The sequence below is a fragment of the Amblyomma maculatum genome, chromosome 4 (genome assembly GCF_055883805.1).
Source record: "Amblyomma maculatum isolate TAMU_Amacu chromosome 4, ASM5588380v1, whole genome shotgun sequence".
Lineage (NCBI taxonomy): Eukaryota > Metazoa > Arthropoda > Arachnida > Ixodida > Ixodidae > Amblyomma > Amblyomma maculatum.
In genome coordinates this window covers 86,774,385-86,802,180 of record NC_139347.1, presented here as the reverse complement: position 1 = coordinate 86,802,180, position 27,796 = coordinate 86,774,385, and the positions used below count along the sequence as shown (strand labels likewise).

Sequence of the window (27,796 nt, the reverse complement as noted above, 5' to 3'; positions counted from 1 at the left end):
GAAGACCCCGGTCCAAACACCCGGACGAACGCCGTTTGCAGCGACAGCGCGCACTTGACACATCGCGGCGGACCGTCTAGATGGACGACTCCTGGCGGTGAGCCGAAGTCATCGCCTCCGCAACCTGAAGCTCTTCGAGTTCCGCTTTTCCTTCGGCCACCGCTTGGCGAGGACAAATAAAGACGGAAATAAACGGGGCGCTTTTCGACGCCGGAAGGCGACTCGGAGCAAAGCAGGAAAGCCTGCTTTGCGGCGGAAGCGACACTGCGTGGTGACTGGCGCGGCGGAGGATGACGCCAGTGCGGACAGCGGACAGCTGAGAGCGCGCGCTCTAGCGCGAGCGCGCGCGCGCGGCTCGGCCTGACGCTGTAACACTGCTGTGCGTGGCGGGGATCGCTGTTCGACGAGTGGGAATTCGTCGCTCGCCGAAGATGGCGGGACACGGCCGCGAAGAGGATGACAACAAGGCGTGCAAGGCCAACACCGAGCTGGTGCCGCTCAAGATTGTGCTTTTCCTCTGGTACGGAGGTGAGTGAGTTGCGCTGCCCTCCGACGCTGACGCGTCTGTGTTCCCGCTGACCGTGCTTTTCATTTTCCCCTTACGTTCATTTTCATCATTTTCATCGTCATTTTCATCATGTTCTTTGTTGGCATTTATGGTTTTTGCTTCTCATGTCATTCTATCAGACTGAGCTCTTGGACCCTTATGTGCCTAGCCATCATGACCGAACAAACTGTTCAGTAATGAAAAAAAAAAAAAAAAGAAACGATGTTTAAAATATTTTTATATCGATACCAGGAAAGTGCGTCTGAAATGGAAGCTTTCAATGGATTTCATATCCCACAGAGGCGTTCCGACAGTGGAGTTCAGAAATCTCTTTGTCCTTTATAGAGAAGAGGGAGGGTATTTTTGCGGCTGAGTCCTTATCTTAGAACGCAATGTCTTCGGCGAAGGCTCCTCTCCCGATAGCAAAAATAAGTGTTTTCTTAGAACACTTTTCAAGAGCACTGCAGAGGTAAAAGCGATCACTCTGAGTTGCTTCAGGCCTCCCGCAAAATGGAAGCATTGGGCGTAAATAAGTAAGTGAGCTTGTGCTCCCACACGCCGAGAGATGAGTCGGCTGGAGATATTTTTTGTTTTCTTCGCATTCGTAATGCCGTGGACAACGCTTGATTAAGTTTTTGTACACATGCACACACTCGCCCACGCACGTACACACGTACGCACACGCACACGCACACACACACACGCACACGCACACGCACACGCACACACACACACACACACACACACACACACACACACACACACACACACACACACACACACACACACACACACACACACACACACACACACACACACACACACACACACACACACACACACGCACGCACGCACGCACGCACGCACGCACGCACGCATAGAGAGAGAGAGAGAGAACGCGCGCGTGCATTAGCAGAGCGAGATACCACAGAAGAGTGATAAATGATGACATTGTTTCTTGATGCACCCCACTAAAGGGAGTGGAATTGTGAGTGCGGGTGGTAAGACGTTTTGCCCCCATCTACTCGATGCCGTTGCGGCCTTTCGAACCGAAGCAGTGTAGATGCGTCCGAGTTCAGTGCGAATAAAGTCAATTCCTTTTGGCGATAAACAGACAGCGAGCGAAAGAAGCGGGGAAATAATTCATACATGTGCGGTTAGCTACAGGCAATAATAAATTGCGAGGGTACTTGTTTAATTCAACTACAAGCGAGATCACGTCTTCTCCATGGGCGCTGGGATTGCAGTATGTAATTCTGTGCTTTCTTTATTTACCAATTCGTCGTATGTGAGTGCGGTCTCTGGATGCTATACATGTAACTCGACGCACGAAGTCAACTTTACATAGTAAAGAGGTAGTCGGTGCGAGCTCTTATTCTAATAAAAAAAAGGAACAAGAAAGAACAATAAATTATTTCCTCCTGTTCTTCCACAGCGGCGTGCTGTGATCGACTAAGACAACGACACCATAAGATAGGCTATCATGTTTGGCCATCAGTTATCGGGTCCGCTCCATACTCGAGGCTTCGGTAGGCATTGTAGTTTTCTTCAAGAATGCCGTTCAGGGCAGAGCAGTCGAAAAAAAATTAAGTTTCGTCTCGACCTCTTTGTGAAACTAAAAGCAGATAGTGTTAAACGCGTGTTTTCTTGTTGAAAATGTGTCTTACGTCGAAGACCCTTATGTTGCATCAAAGGTCAATAAGGAGAGGGCGGTCACGTTGGTCAGTAGGCGTGATGCTTGCAATCTGCCACGAAGAAGATGGCAACCTTGGTGAGCAATTAATATTGACATAAAAGGCACCCAATTCCTAAATGAATATGGGCTTGCTATAGTTTAGGAATTAGCCGCGCATTTCAGACGGTTCGAGCTGCGGCACCTTTTCCGCCGAGGTTTCGCCTGCCGGATTGTAAAGATAATTGCACATTGCCGGGTTCACACTATACGCATTGCGCACGGATTGTTAAGGGGAGATAAAAAAAAGGGGACGCAGGCATCGAAGCGCTGAATGGAGATAATACAGCCTGCCGCTTATTCTGGCTGCGTTCCCACGCAAGCATTGCGGATCTCTCTCCGGTAACACAACACCCAAAGGAGCTTCTTTTTCATTTTATTTTTGCTCCTACCTTGCGGTGTGCATGCAACCTGAGGTACTCGTTGCAAAACAGGTCCGCTTATATATCATAGGGCATGACTAATCGTTTTGGATAGGAATGCGAAAAGCCGAAATGAGTGTTTATGCAACGTAGATTCAGTTGGGACGTACTGGTTTCTAAGAACAGATTTCTTGGGGTCCTCAAGGTTTCCGCGTTTCAAACTTTAGCGGAATTGAACGGAAGCGCTCGGTCGAGAGTCGAGTCGCCCTCGAGCTTGTCCGCCAATATTGAAACAGACAACGCGAATATCCTCTTTTTTTTTTAACCTGTGCTTTTCTTTTTTTTTTTTACGTTATGTCACGTGTCTTCGAATCACTCGTTTCTATAATTGGTCATCCTGCGATTCATTTCCCCTTATTCGGTTACATGCGTATCTCCCAAAATGTAATTTTTGTGAGCTCATAAATTAAAATGTTATGAGTTCTTTTAACCATTACTCTGCCAGCGTCCCATTCTTGGCGAAATCGCTTTGTGACTCTAACAGCCACAAAGGTGAGGACCATGTTTACCAGTTTTTGAGACACGTGAGCACAGTTGTTACATATAAGTATCGAATTACGTACTGTACCGCGTCATCAGCTCCGGACAATGGGTAAAAAAGTCTGCAATACGCTTGCACAAGGAAGGGACATTGTTTTTCTTTGTGTGCTCATCGCTACAAAACCTTGTTCTTTGGGAAGTGTCTCCTGCCGAATGCCTTTATCGTGCTGAAGAGATTCCCTCTGGACCAACCAGACGCTTCCATCAATCTTACACGTTTCGCTCTTAAATAGGAACAGACGCGACATGTTGGAAGCCTGTAATATGTCCAAATACGCAAGGAGCTCAGGCTGCCCGCGAGGAAACCATGAACCACATGTCGAATGCGAGAACCTGGGGCCTCAGAAATGTCGACCTTGGCTTGCACCAGTACCACGATCGCGACTCGTGTCCGTCATGCCTTCTTCATTGGCGCGTGCCCATTTCTCACGCACCATTAGACTTTCTCCTTACACGAGGAAAACGGCCAAACGCGGCGAGGAATACGCATATGCAGTTCGTGAACGGTCTTCCGTGATCTGAACGCGACCGAGAGAGAGCCGATGAAGTTTGTATCTTGTTACACTTGTGGAGTGTTTGAAATAGCCTACATTTCTACTTTCATTAGAACGGCTGGGTTTCGATCATAACCATTCAGTGACGATCAAGTCCTCGTTAAGAAAGTAATCCATTTGGATTACTAACCTCAAAAAGTCGCGTCCACGTCGTTCTGCTGCTTAACGCTGCCTATTTCGTTGTTGGGCTGCCAACTCACCCACCTGTATACGTTGTAAAATTCCGAATGAATTGAACGGCGTTAATATCAAGCTTCATTTTTTCCGTTTACGGGGAAACCGCCGTTCGGAGACGTCTGGCACGGCTACGCTTGCCCTCGAGCACTCGTCATAATCGATCATTTATCTCGCCCTCATTATCGCGGCATTGTTTGCGCAGACACTATCTGTACGCGGCCACCGCACACAGATTATCGCCGCTGTAAGCACGCGTTCTTGGTAAAGCGCTCCTCGAGTTGCCCGTGGCAGGGATGTCGAAGAAAGCGAGGAAGGCGTACACCAGCGTTGACCTCGTGTACTAAAGACATTGCTATCTGACGGCCGGTCAGCCTGCCTGCCCGGCGGTCATTGTTGTCGAACCCCTCTGAGCCACTGGCCCCGGCTGAACGAAAGCAGGTCCTCTCTTTACGTAAATATTGGTAGACGGTCAGAGAACTTTCAGCGGGTGTTTACGGGTTATAGGCCGGCAAAAGTGTTATTTTATCGCCGACCCCACTCGTCGAATATGTGTTCGAATTGGCGTGTCTCGTTGAAGGCATAGGCGAAATCGAATGTTTTTTGATTAGACGCCTATCGTTAGTTGACTGCTGCCACTGACGGCAGCCACCACAGGCCGAACAGGAGTGCCATAGTCGGTAGCCACTACAGTACATAACAGCAGAGTACTGCACTGCAATGCACTGTACTGTACTGTACTGTACTGTACTGTACTGTACTGTACTGTACTGTACTGTACTGTACTGTACTGTACTGTACTGTACTGTACTGTACTGTACTGTACTGTACTGTACTGTACTGTACTGTACTGTACTGTACTGTACTGTACTGTAACTGCGACCTCCACTGGCTTGCTCCTGACGAGATCAGTGCGGTTCCAGAGGTATCGGACATTGCCCGTTACTTTGTCCGTTTGGCGCGCACAGGTGACCGTATCCGTTTCCACGGTTTCTCCCGCTGCGACAACACTTGGGACTTTGGTCGCCACGCCGCTTACTTGGCGCCAAGGCTGCTGCGCTGGGCAGAGTGTACGGCTGCTTCGCTGCACAACCGTCAAGACGTTCCCGTTTCGTGGCCTCAAAGTCTCTCTCCATTCTTTCTCATTCTTTATCATATAGTCCCTTTACTATACTTACCCTGAACCGTACATTCATTCGTAGCTTTCGCGCAGTCTACCCTGGGCGAGTCGCGATGAGCAGCTTTTACGAGTTATGATATAGCATCGAGCGTTCCTTAGGGTTTCGTCTTGTTCCTCTCACTCTTCTTCTCTCTGTTGGTGTCATGATATTGCCCTGGCAGACCATGAAGCTCAAGTATTACGCAAGAAAATTAGCGACGTGTCACTTTGCGTCTCAGTAGAATCCCCAGCAAACTGCATGCATGTTTTACGCGACAGATTTATTTTTGTTGCTTCTTTATGCACAATACACAACTCGCTTGCCGGGAGCCTGTTCTTCAATTCATCGCAGAAATTGGATGGTAGCGGAGTGAGTTTCTGCAAGCATACTAACAAAAATAAAAAATAAAGAACTATAATCTCTTGCTAATAAATAAATCTGCTTGTTTTGTGAGTTTGTTCGTGAGTGAAAGGAAAGCGGAGCTCCAACGGAATGCAGCACATCTTCTGTGCTTTTTATACTTTGCACCTGACTTAAATTGAAATATTTTTCACTGTTCTCACATGCACACTCAATGCGACGAATGCCTGAGTCTCGAATATTTTTATGTAGTCTGGGCGGACAGGCTCCTATTAGGATTCCCACTGCGGCGATCACACACCCAAACGGGGGATTCATTTTTTCATTAAAATGCTCTGCCCGTGCGCCGACGAAAATCAATTCTGGCTCCTGAAAAGCAATATATCGTTGCTCCAGTGCTGCGCGAACATTTGGGGATAATTTAACGCGATGATGTCTTCTGCTCTCTTGACCTCACTCTCCGACATTCGGTTGGATTCTACGCTGTCTCCACAGCCAGGAGGTAGAAAGCAGGAAGGGAAGAAAAGAGAGAATAACTGCAGCAACGTTCGGCAGACTATACCCTACACCCAGTATAAAATACGCAACCCATGGTGTAGCACCCGTTAAAATCCCGGATTCCGCGAGAACGGCCAGTCGCAAAATGTCGCGCGTACGGCACGCGGCAGGCTTTTGGCTTATCTTAGCGACTGTCTGCTCCTCCGAGCATTCTTCTGAAAATCGTCTGGCCGTCGCCGCAGTGGGCGATCTTTATCGGCCGGCATTCGTGGCGTCAGGCAGTCAGCTCTTCAGCTGCTACGTTGCTCCTCTCCGGGGAAAAGTACGAAGTCCAAAGAAGATAGTAGCGGTTCACCATTGCCCCATCACGCACTGTTTGTTGTCTGCTTCGCCCTTGATAAACAAACATAAACAGCCACTCACGCACAGATGTACACTTGGTGGGGAAGCACCCCGGAAGTACTGTGCGCTGCGTGAGTCTTTGTCAAAAGTAACCAGAAAGCAGGGTTTGCTTCTTAGCCGTGTTTAGCGCCCTTGACCTAACACAAAAGGAAAAGAAAGTGGTCATCACAGGCAAGGGTGAGTGGTTTTCTTCTCGTGCAAATGATTAAGAATTTGATATGTCCCATAAATGCGACACTACAGGGCTAAGGAACAAACTGTGCAGCCTGGTTACTTTTGGCAAAGACGGGACGTTAGTAAAGTAAGGCGCTCTGACCAGCTGGTTGGTACATTTGAACTGAAAGAGTAGAACACTTGAGGGCGAAAGAAAACGAGCACAGACGCAAAAAAGTGCCTTGTCTGTTTTACTCATTCACTGTATACATTGCCGTTATCAAACCGTTCTTGCAAAGGAGTAAGGGGCTATTCGCAGTGTTCGTTTATAGGATAATAGTCAATCGGTTACGAAATAAAACTTTGTTATTCTCTGTTGTATTGAAGAAAAAAAAAATCCGAGTTTTAATTCCGCCTAAATCGATTAAGATGTGATAAAGCAGTATTTTTCATTTCTTGGCATTGCTTTTCTAGGCCGTTTAGCATTGGAATAGGACAGAATTTGACAAGGTGTTAGTCGTCTTTAATGCACGGCATACAATTGGAGGTTAATGTGTGGCTGGTTCGAATTCCTATCGAAAACTAGCCTCCGACATGACAAGCAGATGAATGCCAAATGGGAAGCCAAATGGTGTGACGTTCCCCTCAAGGGTGCACAACAAGCGGTTACGTCACACTTTCAATACAAAAGGGGGAAGGTCTGGTGCCACATGGAGGTCCGTAAGTGATGCCTTAAGGACTAATGGTGCTCCAGAGGGACCAAGAGGAAAGATTCTTTCCACAAGGATACATGTTGTGCATGCCGTCGTCCTACTCGCCGCCTCGGTATCTGGGCAACAGCTGGCGTCACAGTTGCTATGGCAACCCGTGAGACACAAGCAAAATTCTTGCTAGCCTCTGACGATCGTGTAAGTGCCGAAGTGCTCATACGATCGCACTAAGAACGTGTGTGACTTGAATTTTTAACAAAGCATCACGCGAGGCCATTCTATCTGTCAGTCTGATTTTTTCCAACCTTCAGAGTCAACGAAAGCCTCTTTTACTGTCAGTTGATGTTTTTTAAGGCCGCGGAAAATTTTGGGAGTAAGAAACGAAATTGGGATCTTCCACATTCGTCACAAGGATGTGCGATAGCAGTCAGGCTTGAAATCTTCCCTGCCTCGATTGTCAACAGACATACTTTATGATTCATCAAGGCTGCATCGACGTCTCCTGACCCACTTATGATCCCCCTCCCATGGAGTTTCCGGAGAGCGTTCAGACAGCTGCAGCAACAAGCTTAGGATAGCGACCCAAGCGAACGCCGTTATCTTATATCTCGTCGTTATCTTTTATGCTGGCGGGCGCCCCCAGCATATTTGCCAACCGTACCAAGACTGAGGCATCAGCCTCACTGTTCGCAGTTTTCGCATGCCTTTAGATCCAAGGTAGCGCAGAAACCAGACTAAAAGGCACCACACGAGCTAAGATGTGTCTAAATGATCATGAAGAGGTAGGTAATTTTGTAAACTATGCAGAGAAAAAGCTATTACACTTGTAATACATCAGGATGTAAGCAAAATCGAAATTTAAATAACCTGGTAGCTAGCCAAAGACCCATTCATTTAGAAATGGCTGCCTCTATCACATTGCCGAGCAGCGCTATATCTTTCATGACGTGCTTTGACATGCATGATATTACCAGATCATGATCACCGGTTGTGCTCGATTGCCAGTGGTGAAGGGGTGAAAAAATGGTTTCCAAATAACTTTCAAGTATGATAGAAGGTGCGTGGACATCATTTCATGAAGCGGCTCTTGCAGCACTGCCCGGCACAGCCCATCTAGATGTTTTCTTTTCTTCCGGAAAAAAAAAAAAAAAAAAACGATGCACGCTGTTATCACTACATCAGTCGTTATCACTACTCTGTCTAAAAATCATTTCGTGAACTCTGATTACCTGAATCGCGACATTCGCAAGTTTTATTTATTCGGTGGGGCGAGGTGGGGGGAGAGAAAGAATGAATGAGGGAATAATTATTAATTATTAATAATAATTAATGGTCTACTAATTATTTTAGCGGCAGATATATCTCTCGGCCGCTGTATGAGGAATTAGGTAATAAGAAACGGTGGCTATAAATGAATTAAGCACTGTCTCGGTTCCCTATTTTTCAGAGCTGCGCGTTGTCAGTGCACACTTCTCTAGCTCTACGAAGCAGGCCGCTCTCGCCGCAATGGCTGTCGTGTTGCGGCCCTGGGTCGTGTCTGGTGTGCTGAGTTGGACAAGGCGTCAGGTGGAATATGATAAAATATGAAGAAAAAAAAACATTTACACGAAAGTTCATGCTTCTAACCTATCTGCAAAGGACCGGAAACAAGTGGGGACCATTCGCAACTCAACCGCTGCCTGTCGTGCGGAGAGATAGTACGTACATACATACACACACGAGCACACGCGTTTCTTCTCTGCACTAGTAGTCGTGCCGTGCGGGTGTGCAGTAAGTGGTGAATAGAAAGCACATTTTGGCGTGAAAAGGGAACGTAATGAACTTGAAGTCAGAAGATTCGCGGCAGGCCTTAATTATCGATTGAGTGTGGAGTCGACGAACGTATCGTCTTTTGGTGGAGTTGATTTCCATCAAACTTCAGTGAGAGCCAAAAGAATGCCCAGAACATTGAACAGCTCATCCTCTCTCCGTTCGCCATTGATGTGCGCGCTTGAGTTCACGACTGGTACAGCACTTTCTGAAAACGAAAGCCAGAAGATCCTTTTACCATCGCTGCGTCTGATACCTTGGTTGTTGCAGCACTGAATTTCGGTGTTCAAAGGGCCAACATGTGCGTTATCCCTCGATGTGGAAGAGTTATTTTACTTGATGCCTCACCAAGAACTTTTTTAGATCCGTAAGAGAACTTATTGACGCTGCCGGCGTTGTTGGTTTACAGAACCCTTCTGGTATGCTGCCAGATACTTTTATGCAGCTGCGTTGTTTTCATCTTGGTTCCATCATGTTTCCTTTAACAAAAAATTGTATGTCCAGAAAAAAAGATGAATATGTATTGGATTCAGTTTCGCAACGATGTTTTGCGAAATTTTCCTTGCCCATTTTGACCGCGTGCTAGGGATTAAACTAACACAACTTTTGATTACAAGGATCCTTAGATCAGTATTAATTATGTTGAAACTTTAATCCCATGATGTACAGGGTCAACCACTTCTAGCTATAACAAGGTCACTATTTTCAAAGCGACATTGCGTCCCATACAGGTGCATATCAAAGCAAATCGATACAAGCACAGACGGACGCGGAGGTGGCGCTTCGCATGGCCAGCCACTTAGCTTTACTGCATTGACGTGTCGGACGAAATGGCGCTTTGAAAGCAGTGACAGTGTTATAGCTGGAAGTGGACGAGGCTGTACTTGCAGAAGTAGCTTACAAAATTTTAGGTGTATTTTATAGTTGTTCAAGCTTTCTCAAATTCAGCATGAAACTTCCACAAAATGGATCCATTCAGTTCTTATATAACAGCTGTTTTTTAACCAAAGTGGCCATGTGTGCTGGGCTTTTCAGCGCAGATCAAAGAAAGCTTTGCCGCCTTTTTATTCCCCTCATTCCAAGGTGGTAAATCGGGGTATAGCCTCCTCTTGTTTTAGACCCGCGAGGTTAAAGTCATGCATTCAGAAGTTGCAGTTAACTTTTTAACCTTCAAGTGCAGCGGCTGGAAAAGGCTGATTACCCGTGTTTTCTGTGAAGCCCTGTTGCTGAATCGGTGGCCAAGAAGCTCCGCAAGACGAAAAAAGGAAACAGCTTCCCAAGAGCTAACTGGGCACAAAAGGCTGGAAGTGATCCTTTACATACCCAGAGTTACACATAATCTTAAAACAGTTTCAGGTAAATATGGCATTAATATTTTTTTTCTGTGCTTTCTAAACTATCTAGACTGTGCAATCTGGTGGGACATAATGACTCAAAAGTAAGCACGTGCGGTAAGAAGGACTTGAAAGAAAGCAATCGTGTTGCTTGCGCAACAGGGGTCATCTACAAGATTCCTCTCAGAATGGGCGTCTTTATATTGGACAAATCGGAAGGTGCTGAAATGATCGTACTTGAAATTGCACTTTACATGGGGGAGGCTAGGGGTTCCAATCTACCTGTTTACTGTCGCTGGTGCCAACTGAGCAGACTCACAACACATGAAGAAGAAGGGGCAGTTTGAAAGAGAGACTGTAGAGGCGGTTGCCATCCTATATGCTCTCCACAGGAGGAATGCGTTAAGTCGCCTTCTGTTTTCATCCTCCGAAAGGAATTGGGCTTCCTTGCGACGTGACCGTTTGGGAAGTTTGTTGATTTTCTTTTCATGTGATTTTCGTTTATTTATGCAGTAGTTTTAATCTCTTACAAACATACCGGCTGGTATTTAACGCCAAAATACCTGGATCTCATCCGAAACATGATTCTATCGCATTCGCACTGAAATTGTATTCCGTTCGGCAGTAATTTCCGCCTCAAACGTTGCCGAACTTCCCATCACCGGTAGCAGCGAGTAGACATGGTAGTAGACTGGCGGAATAAATTCAGCACAAAAAGAAGTGCTGAGTGAAACTAGCCATATAGAAGGCACAAAATTAACAAGGGCATACCGGGACCGCCAGTCCGCTTGCTTTCACTTGGCCCACACGAAGACAGGTCTCCCTGCCAAAAGCTTGATTGAGACTTCCGATACTTCTCTGAAGTTGAGAATTTCCTCTCGTCCTATCAATTTACTGCTATCGTGAATTGTACTTTCCCAGCGTTCTCTCTTCTGTGGTCGTGCAGGTGTGGTTTTCATATCGCGACACTGTCTTGTAGAGGGACAGAGCACAGGACGATGATTGAGGGAAGCCACGTTGACGATGCTTTCGACACACGACATGGGTGCCCCCGTTCTATCTCGCGGAGACGTTCGATGACCAACGTTGCTATGCACGCTGATTCTCGGATGAGGCTTGTGCAGCTCGCTACCGCCAATGAGGAAGTTATTGGGGCCTCCGGAAAAGGTTCAACGCATTCGGCCGGCCTTCGTCACCAATAGACGCGCTGACAGCCGATGGGCAGAGGGAGACAACAGCCGTCCGCTTGCCCAAGACGCGCTCCACACTTCGCGGGTGGCGAGATAACGGCCGAGACTCTCTGCTGAGAACCTTCGCAACCATTCTGTAGCTAAAGTTCACCCAAGGCATCAAGCCAATAACACTTTCCGATTCCTTCTGACAGACGTTGAGCTGCGTAAAACTGAGCGCAGACTTTATACATTGCTACTGTTTACCTAGCTTGCGGCATTTTGACACGAGAAAAGCTATGTTTCAGTATTTCGGTGTTTGGTTGCCGGGTTTGTTCGACTGCATGAGATGTATTTTCTGGGAGCGAGTTCTCAGTCAATGCAGCCTTAGCTACCCATGCTTGTATTTGGAAAAGAGCTCTAATGAATAAGAATAGCTTTTACAAATGAACGCTGAGGGCTAAATAAGATTGATCGACATAGATTGCATATAGGCACCTTGTACTACCAGGCTCCAACAGAGGCCGCCAAGATTGTTTTGTTGTGAAGCGCCACCACACAGCCACCTTTGCGTTAGCAGAAGGATAGCGGTAGCAGACGACGCAATCGGCGGGCTAGCTGCAGTTTCGAAAGACTTCCTGGAACTCCAAAACATCAATTTTTTTTATCTCTTTCTTATTGCGTTGCAAACTTGAAAAGGTGACAGAAATTATTTTTATCTGGTTATCTCCAGAAATTCGGTGAGCAGGTCAAGCTTAAGTTGGTCGCGTTTATGCGACAGTGCTGTTTAAGAAGCGTTCCTTTTCTTTTCTTTTTTTTTTTTTAATAATGAGGTCTTTGAGGTGACAGTGACATAACTGTTTAGAGTAGTGCAGTTTTAGGTCAACAACAGCCGATGAACAATAGCTGCGGGTGCTGCGCTGCCATGGCTGGAAAGCTCGACACACTGTGGTTGTTGCCCCGCACGTTCAAGACAACAGGTGATAAAAAGGAATTTGAATAAATGGCTGCCTTGTATCCTAGTGGTAACGACAGATACAAGCGTGACGTACGACAAGGAATTTCAACAGAGGGGCGTGTGTCGCGTTGTTCACATTTACTTTTATCGCGATAAGCACCAGTCGCGAGCGCGAAGCCTTCCCTCTTGGCGAAAAGTAAATCAAATCAGCCGCAGGGTAATTTGCGAAAAGGTATTTTTTTCATTCACACTGCTGTCGAAAAGTATTGAGGTCTCTTCAGCTCAAAAAGCAAATTGCTTATGATTGTTTACTTTTCAGTGCATGCGCGAAAGGTATTGATGTCGGTCACACGCTGATGCTTTATGGGGACTTTAGGTGTCCTTCTATCAATATGCTTGCGGGAAAACAAACTCATCTAGTTTGCTCTCGATTGCTGTGAAAGAGCCCTAGCGCTTTTTAAATGGCAAAGAAACGAAAATGTTTAGTAGCGATGTCCAGAAAAATGGCGGCAGATTGGTTTTTACATTGTGCAGCTTTCTTGAGTGGTTTCTGGGATTTACAACTCGCCTGCAGTCGTTCAGCGTGCTATGGCTCAATCAAAACTGTAACATTTTCTGAGTGCTGAAAAAAAAAAAAAAGTCTAGTGACTTTGCGCATGACTTCGATTTTTCTAAATCAGGTGCGAAGAAAAAAATATTCCAACAGTGTGTGCTGAGGTAAAGATATCGCTTGATTATCCCGAAGCACACGCAAATAGTTGTCTGGCGAAAAAGGTCTAAATAAAAATTACAAGATTGACTTGGCTTAGCTTAAAAGCCTAACGGCGAAAGCCTGTCCTCCTCCTTCGCTTCTGTCTCTTCCCTCTACCTCTTATCTGATTTCATTTCTTTCTTTCTTTCTTTCTTTCTTTCTTTCTTTCTTTCTTTCTTTCTTTCTTTCTTTCTTTCTTTCTTTCTTTCTTTCTTTCTTTCTTTCTTTCTTTCTTTCTCTCTTTCTTTCTTTCTTTCTTTTCTTTCTCTCTTTCTTTCTTTCTTTTCTTTCTTTCTTTCTTTTATTTGGCTTTGTCGGCAGCGGCATTTCAGGACTACTCTCCTCGACATGCAAGTGGAAGGCCTAATTGCCCGAAAGGAGAAATTATGTCGACGTCAGAACCTATTTAGGCGTCTCGCAAATACACCTCGCCGAATCTCGCCAATACGTCTCGCGAACGCGAGATTTTTATCATGAGCCTAGAAAGACTTTCACCTTAAAACGGATTGAATAACATCGTGCCTGGTGAGTTCCTGATTTTTCACGCCACGACACACCTGTTTTCGTCATTTAGACACAAACCGATTGCAACTGATGCAAACAGGAAAAGCTCATGAGCTACACATTCATTCATTCATTCATTCATTCATTCATTCATTCATTCATTCATTCATTCATTCATTCATTCATTCATAAGGATCACCTGAGACCTGAGTCCACGCTAGAGTTACTATATAGGCAAAGTCTATAAGTAACTCCAGTCCACATCGCCACAAGCTGCGCGCTCTCGTCGGCCTGTATACTGTCAATAGTTTTCTAAAGACGATGTAGATACTTTCGTTTAAAATAGAGATTTGATAGACCATAAAAGGACAGAAAATTGAATGCAGTTATCGCAGCGGTCGGCCGTTGCCCCAAGCTCACCTCGGTGGATCACAGAGACCACACCTCCATCAACTTCCTGCCAACAATCACGGCAATAGTCTCGTGGACGCCATCAACGGCGTAAGTTTGAATCAAACGACACGAAAAAAATATTCCATTTTGAACTGCGAATGACTCTCCTGTAAATGAGTCTTGTTCTGTCAAGTGAACTTAAACAGGGCAGAGATAAGTCGGAAAATCGAATATTTACAATAATAAATATCACAGAGTTGTCCTTATTGCCGCTTCGTAAAGGTAATGGGTCAGCAATGTTTCCAATTAAAGCATTGATGTCACGGTCTATGAGAGATACTCAGAACCCTTAACAGCATTCTATGCGAGAATTAACAATTTTAAAATTTATTTCTCCATACTGAGACCGAATATAACCCGTTACAATCACCCTTTACATAGCATTGTCGCTGGAAGAGGTCGTTCGTTGTTTTAAGCATGGAATGCTTTTAGCGCCGGCTGTCGGCGCGCCACCGGTGACCTCAGCACCAGAAAGGGAGGAGAATATGAAGACGAACTTTGTGGATCACTCCCTGGCGCCTATATGCTGCACTGCCGCTGGAGCAGTGCGCATGCGTCAACAAGTGTCTCCCTACACTCATGGCGGACGATGCCAGCGCGCGGCGCTAAGGAGTCTACGCTCTGTCCTGCAGCCGTAGCATTGCAAGCGACAGTGTCGCGTGATGAGTTGGCGTCGTTACAGGATGCTCGCGTTGATCAGAAATATACGCCACAGATCCTGTGGCTCCATCCTTCGGTATATATGATCAGCAACGAGCTCGAATTTGACCATTCTGTGTTCTATGAGTGTACCTCTGCAATCAGGCCCTTTTTGCTGCCAAGATGAAATTTGAAAAATGAAGCTAGGAAGGCTAGACTGATTGAGAAGCCTCACTTGATAGGCCAATTTTCGGATATTTGCTGGGAGCGTATTCTTTAATTTTTTTTTTTTTTTACATATTGTTTAGCATCACGTTAACAATCAGTATTTCCGCAAAACTTCCCTTGGCAAGATTCTAAATTTTTGCCATTTTCAAGAACACAACCCATTGTTTTTTTCTATGCCAGACAGACTTATTTGTTGTGAGTGCAGGATAGATTTCAGACGGAGAAGTTTAGTACTTATCGAAAGCTTATGTCATCGCTAATGTTCTCCTTAATAGAAGAACATTAGCGATGACATAAGCTTTCGATACGCACTAAACAGTGAAGAACAGATTACTGTTCTTAATTTCTCAATGTTTCACAGTTACCTCACAAGTATTTAATAGCACAGCTCATTTGTTTTTTATGCAAGTTTTAACTTGCTGAGCACCAGAACAGGGTCATCTTACAGCCGGCTGACCTCTCCAACTCTCTTTTTATTAAACTACTTTCTCTTTTTTTAACGCATCTCTACGTGCGCAGGAAAAAAATTGTAAAAGGAAATTCTGATACGCGCCGAAAGCTTAGACCATTCCCATCAGCATGTTCATCATCATCATCATAATTAGCCGGGCTATATCTACTGCAGGGCGAAGGCCTCTCTCATATTTCTCCACTTATCTTGGTCCTGGGCTGGCCGCAGCCATTTGACCCCTGCGAAATTCTTAACATCATTCGTCCACCTAACTTTATGCCGCCTCCTGATACGCTTTACTTCCCTTGGAATCCATTTGTTGCCCTTAGCGACCATCTATTATCCTCTATTCGCATTATATGCCCCACCCATGCCCATTTCTTCTTGATTTCCACTAGAATGTAATTACCTCGAGTTATATCTCCTATGAATGCTTTAAAAATATGAGCGTAATAGTATGTTATATCTCACAGTTGCCTCCTAAAAGTTATCCCGAATCATAGACCTAATGTATGTAATGAGCAGCAAAAGATATCGACAATATGAGTTGTCTGTATCGGTAGAGTTCAAATTAATATGCATACCTGAACCAACAACAAGCAGTCACCTTACCTTGAAGAACGAACATTGTCCCTGTATATGTGCCGAAATGCAGCTGCTGGCACATGCCACCTTCTTCATTGTCCTTCCTATGAAATAATCAAGAATGCACGATGTGCCAGTAGAGTAGAGAGTTCATAAGATAACATCAAATCAGATAAGTTCATACTGCATCGCACAGCAAACCAATGAGCACACGCTTTCGCTCGCAGGCACGGCCTGCCTGCTGCCCTTCCTGACGGTGCACATGCGTCAGCTGGGGCTCAGCATCGAGGAGACGGCCATCATCTACAGCATCGTGCCGTTCGCCCAGCTGCTCGGGCCGTATGCAGCCACTTTCCTGGGCGACAAGTACGGCAGCTACAAGTGCGCCTTGCTGGGGTGCCTCATGCTGACCGCGCTGTCGGGCACAAGCCTGCTGCTAGTGCCACAAGCCATAGGACCTCCGGTGCCTCCGCCGGCGATCCATCTGCACTGTGGTCCGTCGCTACAGCTAGAAGTGGTCGTGGACCACTGCGGCGACGAGCATGGTGCCTGTCCAGAGCCTTCACCGGGACTCGCGTTGCCCGTGCTTCTGTCAGACTGTAGCCTCGAGTGTCCGGACGAGGCTTGGCGGCACGCCATCGACGAGACGGGCATCTGTTTCACCGATGACTACGGTAACAAGGAGTGTCACGTGGTGAGCGAGAACGATACGCTGGCGCGGAGCACATCTTTAGGACTCTACTTGGAGCCTGCCAGGGACCCCGACCTTCTCTGTCTTCACCCGGTAACGGCCATCACGTGGGAGAGCAAGATGTTCCACAACGTGTCCTGTCTGAAGCACCTCCCCGACCAGGACCACGCCAACTGCTCGCTAAAGTGTACCGTCGAAGACATACCGGAAGTGGACGCTGTTTCGGCCGCTGACTTCTGGCACGCAGAGTGCACGCCGCCAGAAGGCAGTGACCGCCGCATCACTATATCGGTGTACTTCGTGCTTCGTATCATATTCCAGGTGCTCGTCTCTATATGCTTCACCCTGGTGGACGCCACGACGGTGTCAATGGTGCACACGCACGATGGACGTTTCGCGTGGCAGCGGTTTTGGGCCATCGTGGGTTCTGTCTTCTCGGCACCCCTGTCTGGCTTCTTTATCGACTTAAGTAGCGAGCACGTCGTGACGGGCTTTGACTACTCACCCGCCTTCTACATGTTCAATGTATTCACTGTCCTAACAGCGATATTCACCTATGTCCTCGAAATACAAGTTGCTGCTCCTGGCAAGAATGTCTTCTACCGCGTCCGGCGGCTCTTGCGGCAGCCGCACTTTCTAAGCCTCTTTCTATTTGTGCTGTGTCTGGGAAGCGTCTACGGTTTCCTGGAGTACTTCCTCTTCTGGTACCTTCTAGACCTTGGCGCCGCCAACTACCTCCTAGGGTTGACCATTTCGATTGGAGGTCTGGCGGGCTTTGTGTTCCTCTACGAAACCAAATGGTTCATGGACAAGCTGGGCCCCGTCAACATCATCGCCCTTTCTGGGTTAGTGTACTGCGCCAGACTGGTGGGATACTCGTACATTGGCCAGCATCCGCTGTGGTGTATTCCGCTGGAAGGACTCGAAGCCATGACGTTTCACTTGTTGTGGGTTGCCGTCGGCACCTACGGCACGCAGATCGCGCCCAGAGGGCTCAAGCCGACAGTGCAAAGCTGCGTAGGAGGAATTTATTTCGGCCTCGGTAAGTGATTGCATTTATTGACTTCGAGACTTTCGCGCATGTCCGCAGGACACACACACACACACACACACACACACACACACACACACACACACACACACACACACACACACACACACACACACACACACACACAGTTCATGGGAGCTTGTTTCTGTTTTAGTCTGCTAACATCTACACACGGACAAATGTACTCGAAAACTTGATATCGAACATTTTCTTACGAGCAGCATAAGGCGCAACGGCTTCAGTGCGCTGCAGTATTTTTCTGATGCCCTTGGAATTTCTGTTGAAGAACACACGATAATGTTATAACGGCTTCATCTCTTGAAGTCGGCGAAAATGCAACATAATCTTCAGTTGCCAAAGCCCTGTGCAAGCACATTTTGTGTATTTGTTTTCCGGCAGCATATTTCTAATCTGACCAGCTCCCTACATATGACGTAAAAATATTATATTCTGTTCTATAGCTATGTTTTATTGGCATGTTCTTCGGAGAAAAAAAAGAGAAAATAATATAAATGGGAAGGTAATAACGGCATTGATCCACCGGTTTGATTTATTACGCAAGGAGTTGTCGCGATGGCTTTTAAGCAATCTTCAAATATTAATTTTGATGCTCATATGAGGCTTTTGGTGCACCTAAGAAGACCGTGTTGGAAGCGGCGCCATGTATGATTGCTTCCACTGCTGCTGGTCTAAGGCACGCGTAATCGCATTTAAACCTTCCTCTATTGGCGGATTTTACGGCTATGACCTCGAAGAAGTTTAAACTGCCCATCGCATTTCACGTGTTTGCATTAGTACTGCTTAGTAGAACAACCTTCAGAAGCGATAAATGCGATTGTTACTGAAAATAATTTAGACGAACACGCCATTTGTCCAGGAATGGCTTCAACGTTTATGTGCAGAAAACTTTATGGCAACTCTGCGCCTTTGCTGCCGTTTAAACTCCGCGGAGAACATCGCATCACTGAAGCTTGTGTCTACACACCTCCATAGCTGTAGCAGAAAGCGAAGATCTTGGGACCGTGGCCACAAAAGTCATCTGCGCTCAAAGCCTACAAGGCACTTCTTCGCTTTTTAAGAGAGACTAGCCTGATTGACAGACTGGGACTTTCTCACCTCCTCTCCATTTCTACCCTCCCCCTTTAATTCCCCCATTCCCTTTCCCCAGTGCAGGGTAGCCAACCGGAATTATTTTTGGTTAATATCTCTGCCTTCCACCCTCCTTTTCTCCTCCTCCTCCTCCTTATCAATTAATGAAATTGTAGACGCCAGGTACGGGCATTCTTCAGGAATCTGCTCATCCTCTACAACACACCACAAGCACATTACTACCTATAAAAAGGTCAACAGTCGAGAAGGCGCCGCCTCACATTACAGGTCGCGGAATCGAACACCTGTGCCTAGCTTGCGGCGCGCGGATTCAATGGCGCTGGCTCAGTACAAAGTAAATAAGACGTCAGTGGCCGACGTCATTATCCTTCAGTGGACATATTCAGGCCGGTGGTGTGATGGTGCTGGTGTACAGAAGCTACGCTGTTGGGTTGTGAGGGGTCCTGTAGTTGAGGTTTCAGCGGTGCTTTGTACCACCACAAGTTATATAACTTGCACGAGAGCACTGACTTTTTGCACTTGGATTTCATCAAAGTACGCCTTGTGGTTCGAACTCTCGACCTCGCGCTCAATATCTGAAGTCCATAGCCGCTGAACCGATGTGAAGAGCAACTGAATGCTGGCAACAGCTGACACTGCGCTCAATGAAGCCACCCACTGCATCGCAATCACGGAGAGTGCGGCGCGCACTTCAGCTGAACTCCGTTACCGTCGGTAGAGTGAGTGGCGTGATATGCACCGCACTGAAAGAGAGGGCTCGCTTTCGACGTCCAGGGGAGAGGAGGGGGATATAGCGGTGCGTGGCACGGGGGCACGTTTTTTCCCTGCGCGAGCGATGTGGACGTGACCGATAACCGCGCGGACTCCGACCCCGACAGCCAGCAGGACTGACGCGTACCCGAAGATTGTTTTCACCGTCGGGACGGATCGTCTTGTTTGTCACGGCGAGGCGGCGCTATCGGTTCGTCGCCGCTGCCTTCGCACTTGCCGACAGGTATGCCCTGGCGGGGACAGGGGACAAAAAAAAAAAAAAAGAAACCGTGCGACGTGCCTGAGCCGTGTTAACAGCCTTGTTCTGCCAGCGATAAGCAATGAGAGCCGGGGTCCTGCGGTCGTCCGTGCCCAAAGGTGTCAGTAACTCGCTGCTTCCATATGCCGTTTTCTTTTTGCCTTTTTAGGAGCTTTTCGCGGGCACCCCTATCGCTGCATACTTAAGTGTCGTCGTCAGTCTGTTTAGAACCGCAGGCTTTGTTCACTGGAGCCGCTCTTCAAAACGGAGAACGGTGTTTGCATACTCAAGTGACCGCTGAAGTATAGAGATGGTTTGGAGAGAAAGAAAAAATGTTTGTTTTTCTCCGACAATCTGTCCCAACTCGACAGGTCACGTATACCACTATGCTTGCCGCACACTGGGTGCGTCCATCACCCGCTTGAAGTCATCGGGATGGATATGGAATTCACAGCGCACGGACTAACTCAGTGTGCGAGCTTGAAGTTTGATCTTTTTACTTGACTGATCTCACTCTGTCTTGTAGTAGCTAGCCAGTGGCGGTGCTTCGCATATCTAAACTTCTATTGGTATGACCCTGGTTCCGTGAACTGCGCGACTCCAGAAGTGCGACGCAGTAAAAAGAAAAAAAAAAAAAGGAAGCCGAACATCATATGCTTATATGTCAGCTCCACCGGAAGGCACTGCCTTTGCCAGAAACTTATCCGCACAAAGGAACGATAAAACAATTTTGAAAGCTACTGGTAAATGTGTTAACTTATGAGAGTTATTACTTTTGAGGTTTCGTAAGTATTACGATTGCTTTATGATTAATAATGCTGTTATTACTGTTACCTATCATCAATTCTTCACTCAACAATTATGAGCATCAGGCCTTTCGACTTCACGGGACCTTGTAGGTACGCCAAGTATAAAATATAAATCTGTCTGCCTGCTGAGGTCTCTCCTTTTTCTGACCGCTTAGATTACTTTGCCGAGGTAATAGTCAGCTCCTGGCAGCGTACAGTCATTCAGCTTCGAGAAAAGTGAGTGTACTGCTAAGAAAAGCCTTCACATTGATATTAGTAATCTAAGACACCATCGCCAGCGGTTAATTACTTTGTATTAGACATTTTTGTGATGCTCTGAAAGATAGCTTCTTACTTAGTGAAGAGGTATTCTAGGTCATACGTTTTAAATCGTGCACTAGGCAACTAGAAAACGTTTGCACTAGTCGAAATGAAATATCGTTAAATATGACCTCTTCAACTACTGCATAAGGAAAGAAATATTCTTGCTAGCCGGAAAATGCAATGTCCATGCCTGCAAAAAAAAAAAAAAAAAAAAAAAAACGTATTCTCATTTAGCTAGGCGGAAAGGCAGATGTCGACACTGGAGCCGCTCTTCAAAACGGAGATCAGCGTTTTCATGCTCAAGTGACCGCTGGAGAGATAGTTTAGAAAGAGTGCTCCTTTCTGTACCCTTTAATTGACAAGGTGGTGAGCTGGTTAACGAGAAAGGCGACGACTCATCTCGCAGGCCTCAGGTAATGACGCAACACTAGAATATTAATTGCGACCGCCCTTTTCCTGGAACCGCGATAAGGTCCGTGTATTTTGTGGTTTGATTACTGCTTTTTTTTATGCTTCTAAGAATGCCAGTTTTACTACTCTTCACATAAATTTTTCTTCCTTCTCCCTACTTTTCTTATCTGGCGGTCCTTGCCTTCGCCGGGAACCGTCAAATATTTCAAAGTAAAAGCCCTTGTCTGCTGCCTGAGAGATAGCTTCGCCTCAGAGACACCCGCAATGCAGTGAAGTTGTATTTTGAGAGCAGGGGTGTGATGCGGCGCGCCCCGAGGGCGCTCGCCGGTATATCGCACCGAAACCAAAATAAACTTTTGTTCTGTCGGCGATAACGAGAATAAAAAACGTCGGAGAGTGATGAAGCGATAAATTCCAACAAAATTACAATTCAATACGAAATATATTTAATCGAAATTTGGGTGCGGATACAAAAATTGCGGCATTCCGCTAATTTAGGCAGGTCGACGCACGTCTTAAAGCATAAGTTTAAAGCAGCACACAAACAGGACTCTTGAGAGAAGGTCGCGACTTGTACACTTTGTTTTCTGTGTCTGTGTTTGGTTCGTCATTTTCAAGTTTCTTTGATAAGAACTCATCTTGAGTAATCTGATAGCAACCCATGCCGAAGCGCTGTTTTCTTGTGGAATTTTGAGCTGTCGGCCACGGGAAATCTTGACTCATGTGTCTACAGATTACTTTGATTCAGCGTAGCCCAAGCGCTACAATGCACGCCTCAAGAACGAGGGGTCTTTGATGATATTTGAAGACGGGTTGAAACGACCACGCGTGGAGGCCGTTTCAAAGGAAGGTCTTTCGCTGTTATTTCATTTTGATGCATAACCTGCATTTTTGTTTCATGCTTTTTGTAGTTCATGGATGATACTTTGTCGGCTCATTCTTTCTTTCTTTCTTTCTTTCTTTCTTTCTTTCTTTCTTTCTTTCTTTCTTTCTTTCTTTCTTTCTTTCTTTCTTTCTTTCTTTCTTTCTTTCTTTCTTTCTTTCTTTCTTTCTTTCTTTCTTTCTTTCTTTCCCCTGCCCCCTTTCCTTTCTTTTTCTACTTTGCGTTTGATTTAATTGAACTTCTGGCCTGCTTTCTTTTTTTTCCCTGTTCATTTATTTTGATCGGCCTAAGGCTGCGATAGCTATCTTGGACGCAGACATTACTTCATCTTTTCTTTTATTATTTTGTTTTAGTTTTGAGAGGGACTCCAAGATTAGAAAATGTGAGAAGCTACCACTGAATGAGATAGCTTCATTCGAAACTTTTTGTTGTGCCCTGTGTTGCTTTCTAACTGGCTAGCCACACCACCGCTTGGAGTGAAGTACCTCGATGTGATATTGGCACCGTTATACACGACCTGCCCTACGTTGTCGTTCGCCTCCCCTGTGTTGCACCACGCTTAGCAGCAACTACCGATGCAGTGGCGGCGTAATACGTGTGGTGCGTCGCACCCTCGTGCAGGTCGCAGCATGGGCAGCCTGGTGGGCGGCACCGCCATGTACTTCCTGGGCGCCGAAACGGCCTTCCGCATCATGGGCGGCGTGGCGGCGGTCGCGTCACTCTCGTACGGATGCTTCTACTGCTGCTGCTCGTCGGCCGCCGCCGTGCTCTCCCGCGCCAGGTCGGCTTCGCCCGCCTCTTCCCCCGCGGCGCCGACGTCACTGCAGCAGCGAGTGGCAGCGGGTGAGTCTCTCGTTGTCTTAAACAACGACGATGAGGATGATGGTGATAGTGACTCCGAAGTGTTTGAGCTGGCATTGACTGTCTTCCTTTTTTTCACACAAATATTAATGAAATAAAAGAGGATGATTTATAACACAATTAAAAAAAATTGGCAGAGGCTTAGCTTGGTTAAGCCCGGCAGATTGCGAAAGCAATTACCCATGGCTACGCCCAGGTTCAGCTAATGTTATAATAATAATAATAATAATAATAATAATAATAATAATAATAATAATAATAATAATAATAATAATAATAATAATAATAATAATAATAATAATAATAATAATAATAATAATAATAATAATAATAATAATAATAATAATAATAATAATAATAATAATAATAATAATAATAATAATAATAATAATAATAATAATAATAATAATAATAAATAATAATAATAATAATAATAATAATAATAATAATAATAATAATAATAATAATAATAATAATAATAATAATAATAATAATAATCATAATAATAATAATAATACTTTATTTTTCCTTTACTACAAGGAAAGGAAAGGAGCAGCCGCTAAAAAGCTGCTTCGAAGAGCAGCTTGACGGGGCGGCTGCCCCTGCATATGACGGCATTTCACAGCAGAGAAAGTCACGCCCACACAGTGAATAAACAGTCAATGGAGAAATAATGGTGGTGCTTATGGATATGCTTGTTATGGTTAGACTGTGGTGGTTATACAATGATTCACTCTGGATACGACATGGATACGCTGTTCCTCCGTCTCTGTAGCTCGCTGCTGTCTCTTACGCTCATTGCGTAGAGCTTCCCTAGCGGTAAGTGGCATCGTCGAAGCAGATGTTAAACCGCCGCGGAGGCACCGTCACTACTCGCAGACGGCGCGAGATGGTCGCCCAGCTCTTCGGCGTGACGTCACACAGAGGTCACGCGAGGTCACAAAGGTCAATGGGGGCACCGCCACGGTACGACAAAAGCTTGAAAGTGCAAGTAGTATTGCTTTCGCTATAAAACATTGCACGTACACACATTATAGGTGAAAGATTATATGTGTTTATTGAATGGAAAGGCAGAGTCGGTTGGCCAGAAAATTGAGAATCCGGCCTGATACTCTGTACCAGGTAAGACGAGAGGGAGAAGAAAGAGGGACGTGGTGTATGACGTTGTGATGAGAATGAGTATGAAAGAAATATACAGGCACAGTAATTTGTCTCACAAGCGTGACTCCAGTCTCCTGTCGCTCAAGAAAAGGCAAAAAGCCGGCATTGCCGGCAAAGGTGAAGTTGATATTAAATAAAGCATTCGTAATTAGTAAGATTTCAGCTATGAGCTGAGCATTTGCTAATAACGAATATGTTGATAATACAATCCACATGATCTAAATGCCTATTTACTTATTAAAGGTGCGTCTGTTAGAGTCAGATTGTCATAATATTTGTTGGTGCACTTTAATTGATGTCTTAAATTATCCCCACAGTTTATCATTAACAATTGGCACTATTGGGTGGCCATGCACATCATAGCTTTCCTCTAAAAATTGGTAGGTTTTTCTCAAAAATCCTAACTTAACAAAGTGACATGGGCTATGAGAGACTCCGTTGTTGAAGTCTGAGGATAATTTCGACCCTTGCCATTCTGTAAGGTGCACTGACATCGCACAGTACATTGGCGTCTTGCATTCTACCTCCATCGAAAAGCGGCCTTAAATTAATTAACACACTTGCGGCAGTCCTGTCTGGTTTAACATCAGATATGGTTAATGGTGAGGATGATAGCTTTAAGACGTTCGTGCTCTAGCTCTTTTGTATTCTCGGCATTGTCTTAGCCCGTATTGTAATGTAAGACGTCAGAGCCCTTATCCGATTCTCTGGCGCTCCAGAGGCCACAGTAGTACTGTAAGGAGCCACACTCTATAAATCACTTCACCAGTGCCCGGTCGGTTCGTTTAGTACACTCTCGATTTTCGCAAATAAGAGGCCTTGGCAACCGGGGAGAATAATGAACGCAACCTCACTAACTCTAATGAGTGGCTTTAGGCCAATTGAGTAAGGGAGCCTTCCAGCTTGTGCGAGCGGAATTAATGCTCAATATTTTGTAATAATTGCTGTCAATTATGCTCGAATGAGCGTAAACCTCTTCAAACAGACTTCAAAGGTAATTATGACGAATGAAAATGGAGGGAGCGAGGTGTTAGATTAATGTCTAGTTACTTGGTACTCCGTGCAAAGGTCAAGGACACGGTGATTATAGAGCTGAGCTAACGCAAGGCGCTCACGGTGAAGGCAACGCGCGGAGCCTGAGAGCGTGCTTACTGCGAGCACGCGCGGTCAAGTGAGACTGATAATTGATCCCACAACAGCCCATGGGATTCCCTCTGCTTTGAAATCAATGTGAACTTCATGATCAATACTAGCTGTTTCTTCCCATAGAAAGCAAGCACACAAGTATTTGGGGCCTTTGGAACCTTCTTTTCACCGAGTGTTTGTCAGATGTGATACAACATTTGAAGCAACTGTAGTCCAATACGATCCCTCGATGAGCGGCAGTTGCTTCAGCAGCGAGGTTTACCGCAAAATATTGCTCCGCGGCGTTTTCATTTTTTTTTTGTTTTTGTTTTTTTTTTTGAAGCGGAAGTTTCACTACGCCAGCCACCTCGAGCCTTGAGTGTCAGTGTCGGTTAGCGCCTGAAAAAGCGCCAACTTGGGTCTCTCCTTTCATGTGGGAGCGTGAATGACATTTGAATTCACGTTACCTATGCCACGGACAGGATCTGCCAACTCGGGTCGCTCCTTTCTTATGGGAGAGTGATATCAGTATCAGCCTGCCAGAACCCTTTGTATTCACGTTACCCCTAGGACACGCAGACATGTCCATACGGATTGGTTAAAGCGGGAATTTATATGTGGACTGGTAGCTTACGCTCTCACGTCATACCCTTAAAGGCTGAGCTTACGTGTCCCCAATACGGTGCTCTGATAGGGCGTGATAGGGGAATAATGTAGCAGGCAAAAGAAGCTTTCGCTTCCATCCAGGTTTCACCAGAGCTAAACCACAGCTAATTGTTTGTTGTTGTTGTTGTTGTTGTACTAATCCAGACAAAAATTTGCTGTATTTTAAGGATGAAGCGAGGTCTTCTGACCAGGGTGACCAATATTACTGTTTAAAAGAGAAGTTGGCATTTATTTTAGCTCAGTTGGGTAATCAATCCAGTTCTATGATATGTGTCAGAGTGTTAAGGACGGGCATGCTCTAACCGCTGGTAGCAATACCAGGTAGCTGATTCGCGGGGCATGTCTGCAAACACTTGCATAACAGCACGTGTATAACGTTAACTTTCGCTGCAGATAGTCATAACCGGCCCATCGGACTAAAGTCACCTGAAGGACGATGACTGTTATCAAATCAACCAGGATCGAAGAAAGTGAACATAACCTATTGTATTGTTCTTGTTTTGCTTTCTTTTTGGCTACATCGCAGAGAAAACTACTTCGTCGTCTGCGGATGCCGCACCGCCGTCCACCACGGCGTCCAACGGTCCGGCTGCCAACGGAGTGCCCAGTGCGCGCGAGGTGGTGGTAAAAGTGGACGTGCAGCCAGAAATTGAGGAAGTCGCAGTCGCTGAAACCACCGACCATGGAGTGAGTGACCCCAAGCCTATCGACCACGGAGTTGAAGATCAAGAGGTTCACGATCAAGGAGTCCATGAACAAGGAGTCGTCAAACGAGATGCCATAGACAACGGAATCGTCGAATCGTGCGCTGCAGCGCCCCAAGGATCTGCCACAAGAGCTGAGGGCGCCGACGATAGGGCAGAGCCGGAGGGCTCCTAACGGGAATTGCGGCTCCAGCCGCCACGAGAACCGTTGCCACGCTAGTCCCTGTCAGCCGCTCTTGAGGAGCGCCGTCGACCCGTCGATAAGAACGTGTCCGCGAGCTTCGAAAGATGCGTACCTCGAGAATTTGGTGGACATTTTTGGCGGGTCGTGCTCAAACCCTACTAGCACATCCTTGCCCTGACAAGCACCAAGTGCTCGTTGCTGGAAATATTATCATGCGATCGACGGGAAGAAGTGGATATAGAATGACAGGATAAGAAAGAACTCGATTAATCACAATTATGACGTGGCGTGAGATGGATTTGATGGCACTGATTGAAGTTAGGAAGAAGCTTTTCGAGGGAAGATTTTGTCGGGCAAGGGGCTTGTCGGGCAAGGCTAGACACGGAGAATGAACCCATCTCTGAGGCTATACTCTGCAGACCTGTGCACCAAACTACGATGGAATTCTTAAGCTGACTGTGTTCCGAAGGAGAGCACGTTCATTTCTGGGCGATCCTGCTGAAGGTAGTTGTAGGTTCGCGAAATGTACATTGCCGGAGTTGGTCAGCCGAAAGCTGTTGCACAAAAACTACAAGCCAACCCCCCCCCCCCCCCCCCCCACACACACACACACACACACCTTGCCTTGAGCACATACTGGTGAATTACCAATCACAGCAGGTCGTTTGCGTATAACTCTTTGCTGCTAGCCGCGA

At 46.1% G+C, this 27,796-nt stretch overlaps 1 protein-coding gene across 1 annotated transcript; it reads left to right on the top strand.

Moving 5' to 3' along the window:
• Positions 1 to 27,092, top strand: LOC146191577 (major facilitator superfamily domain-containing protein 6-like). Its single transcript, XM_084600349.1, has 4 exons — positions 1 to 528; positions 16,361 to 17,866; positions 23,022 to 23,243; positions 26,740 to 27,092. Exons 1-4 carry the CDS (start codon positions 432 to 434, stop codon positions 27,090 to 27,092), a joined length of 2,178 nt encoding a protein of 725 aa, XP_084456475.1. The 5' UTR covers positions 1 to 431.
• The last annotated feature ends 704 nt before the right edge of the window (positions 27,093 to 27,796 follow it).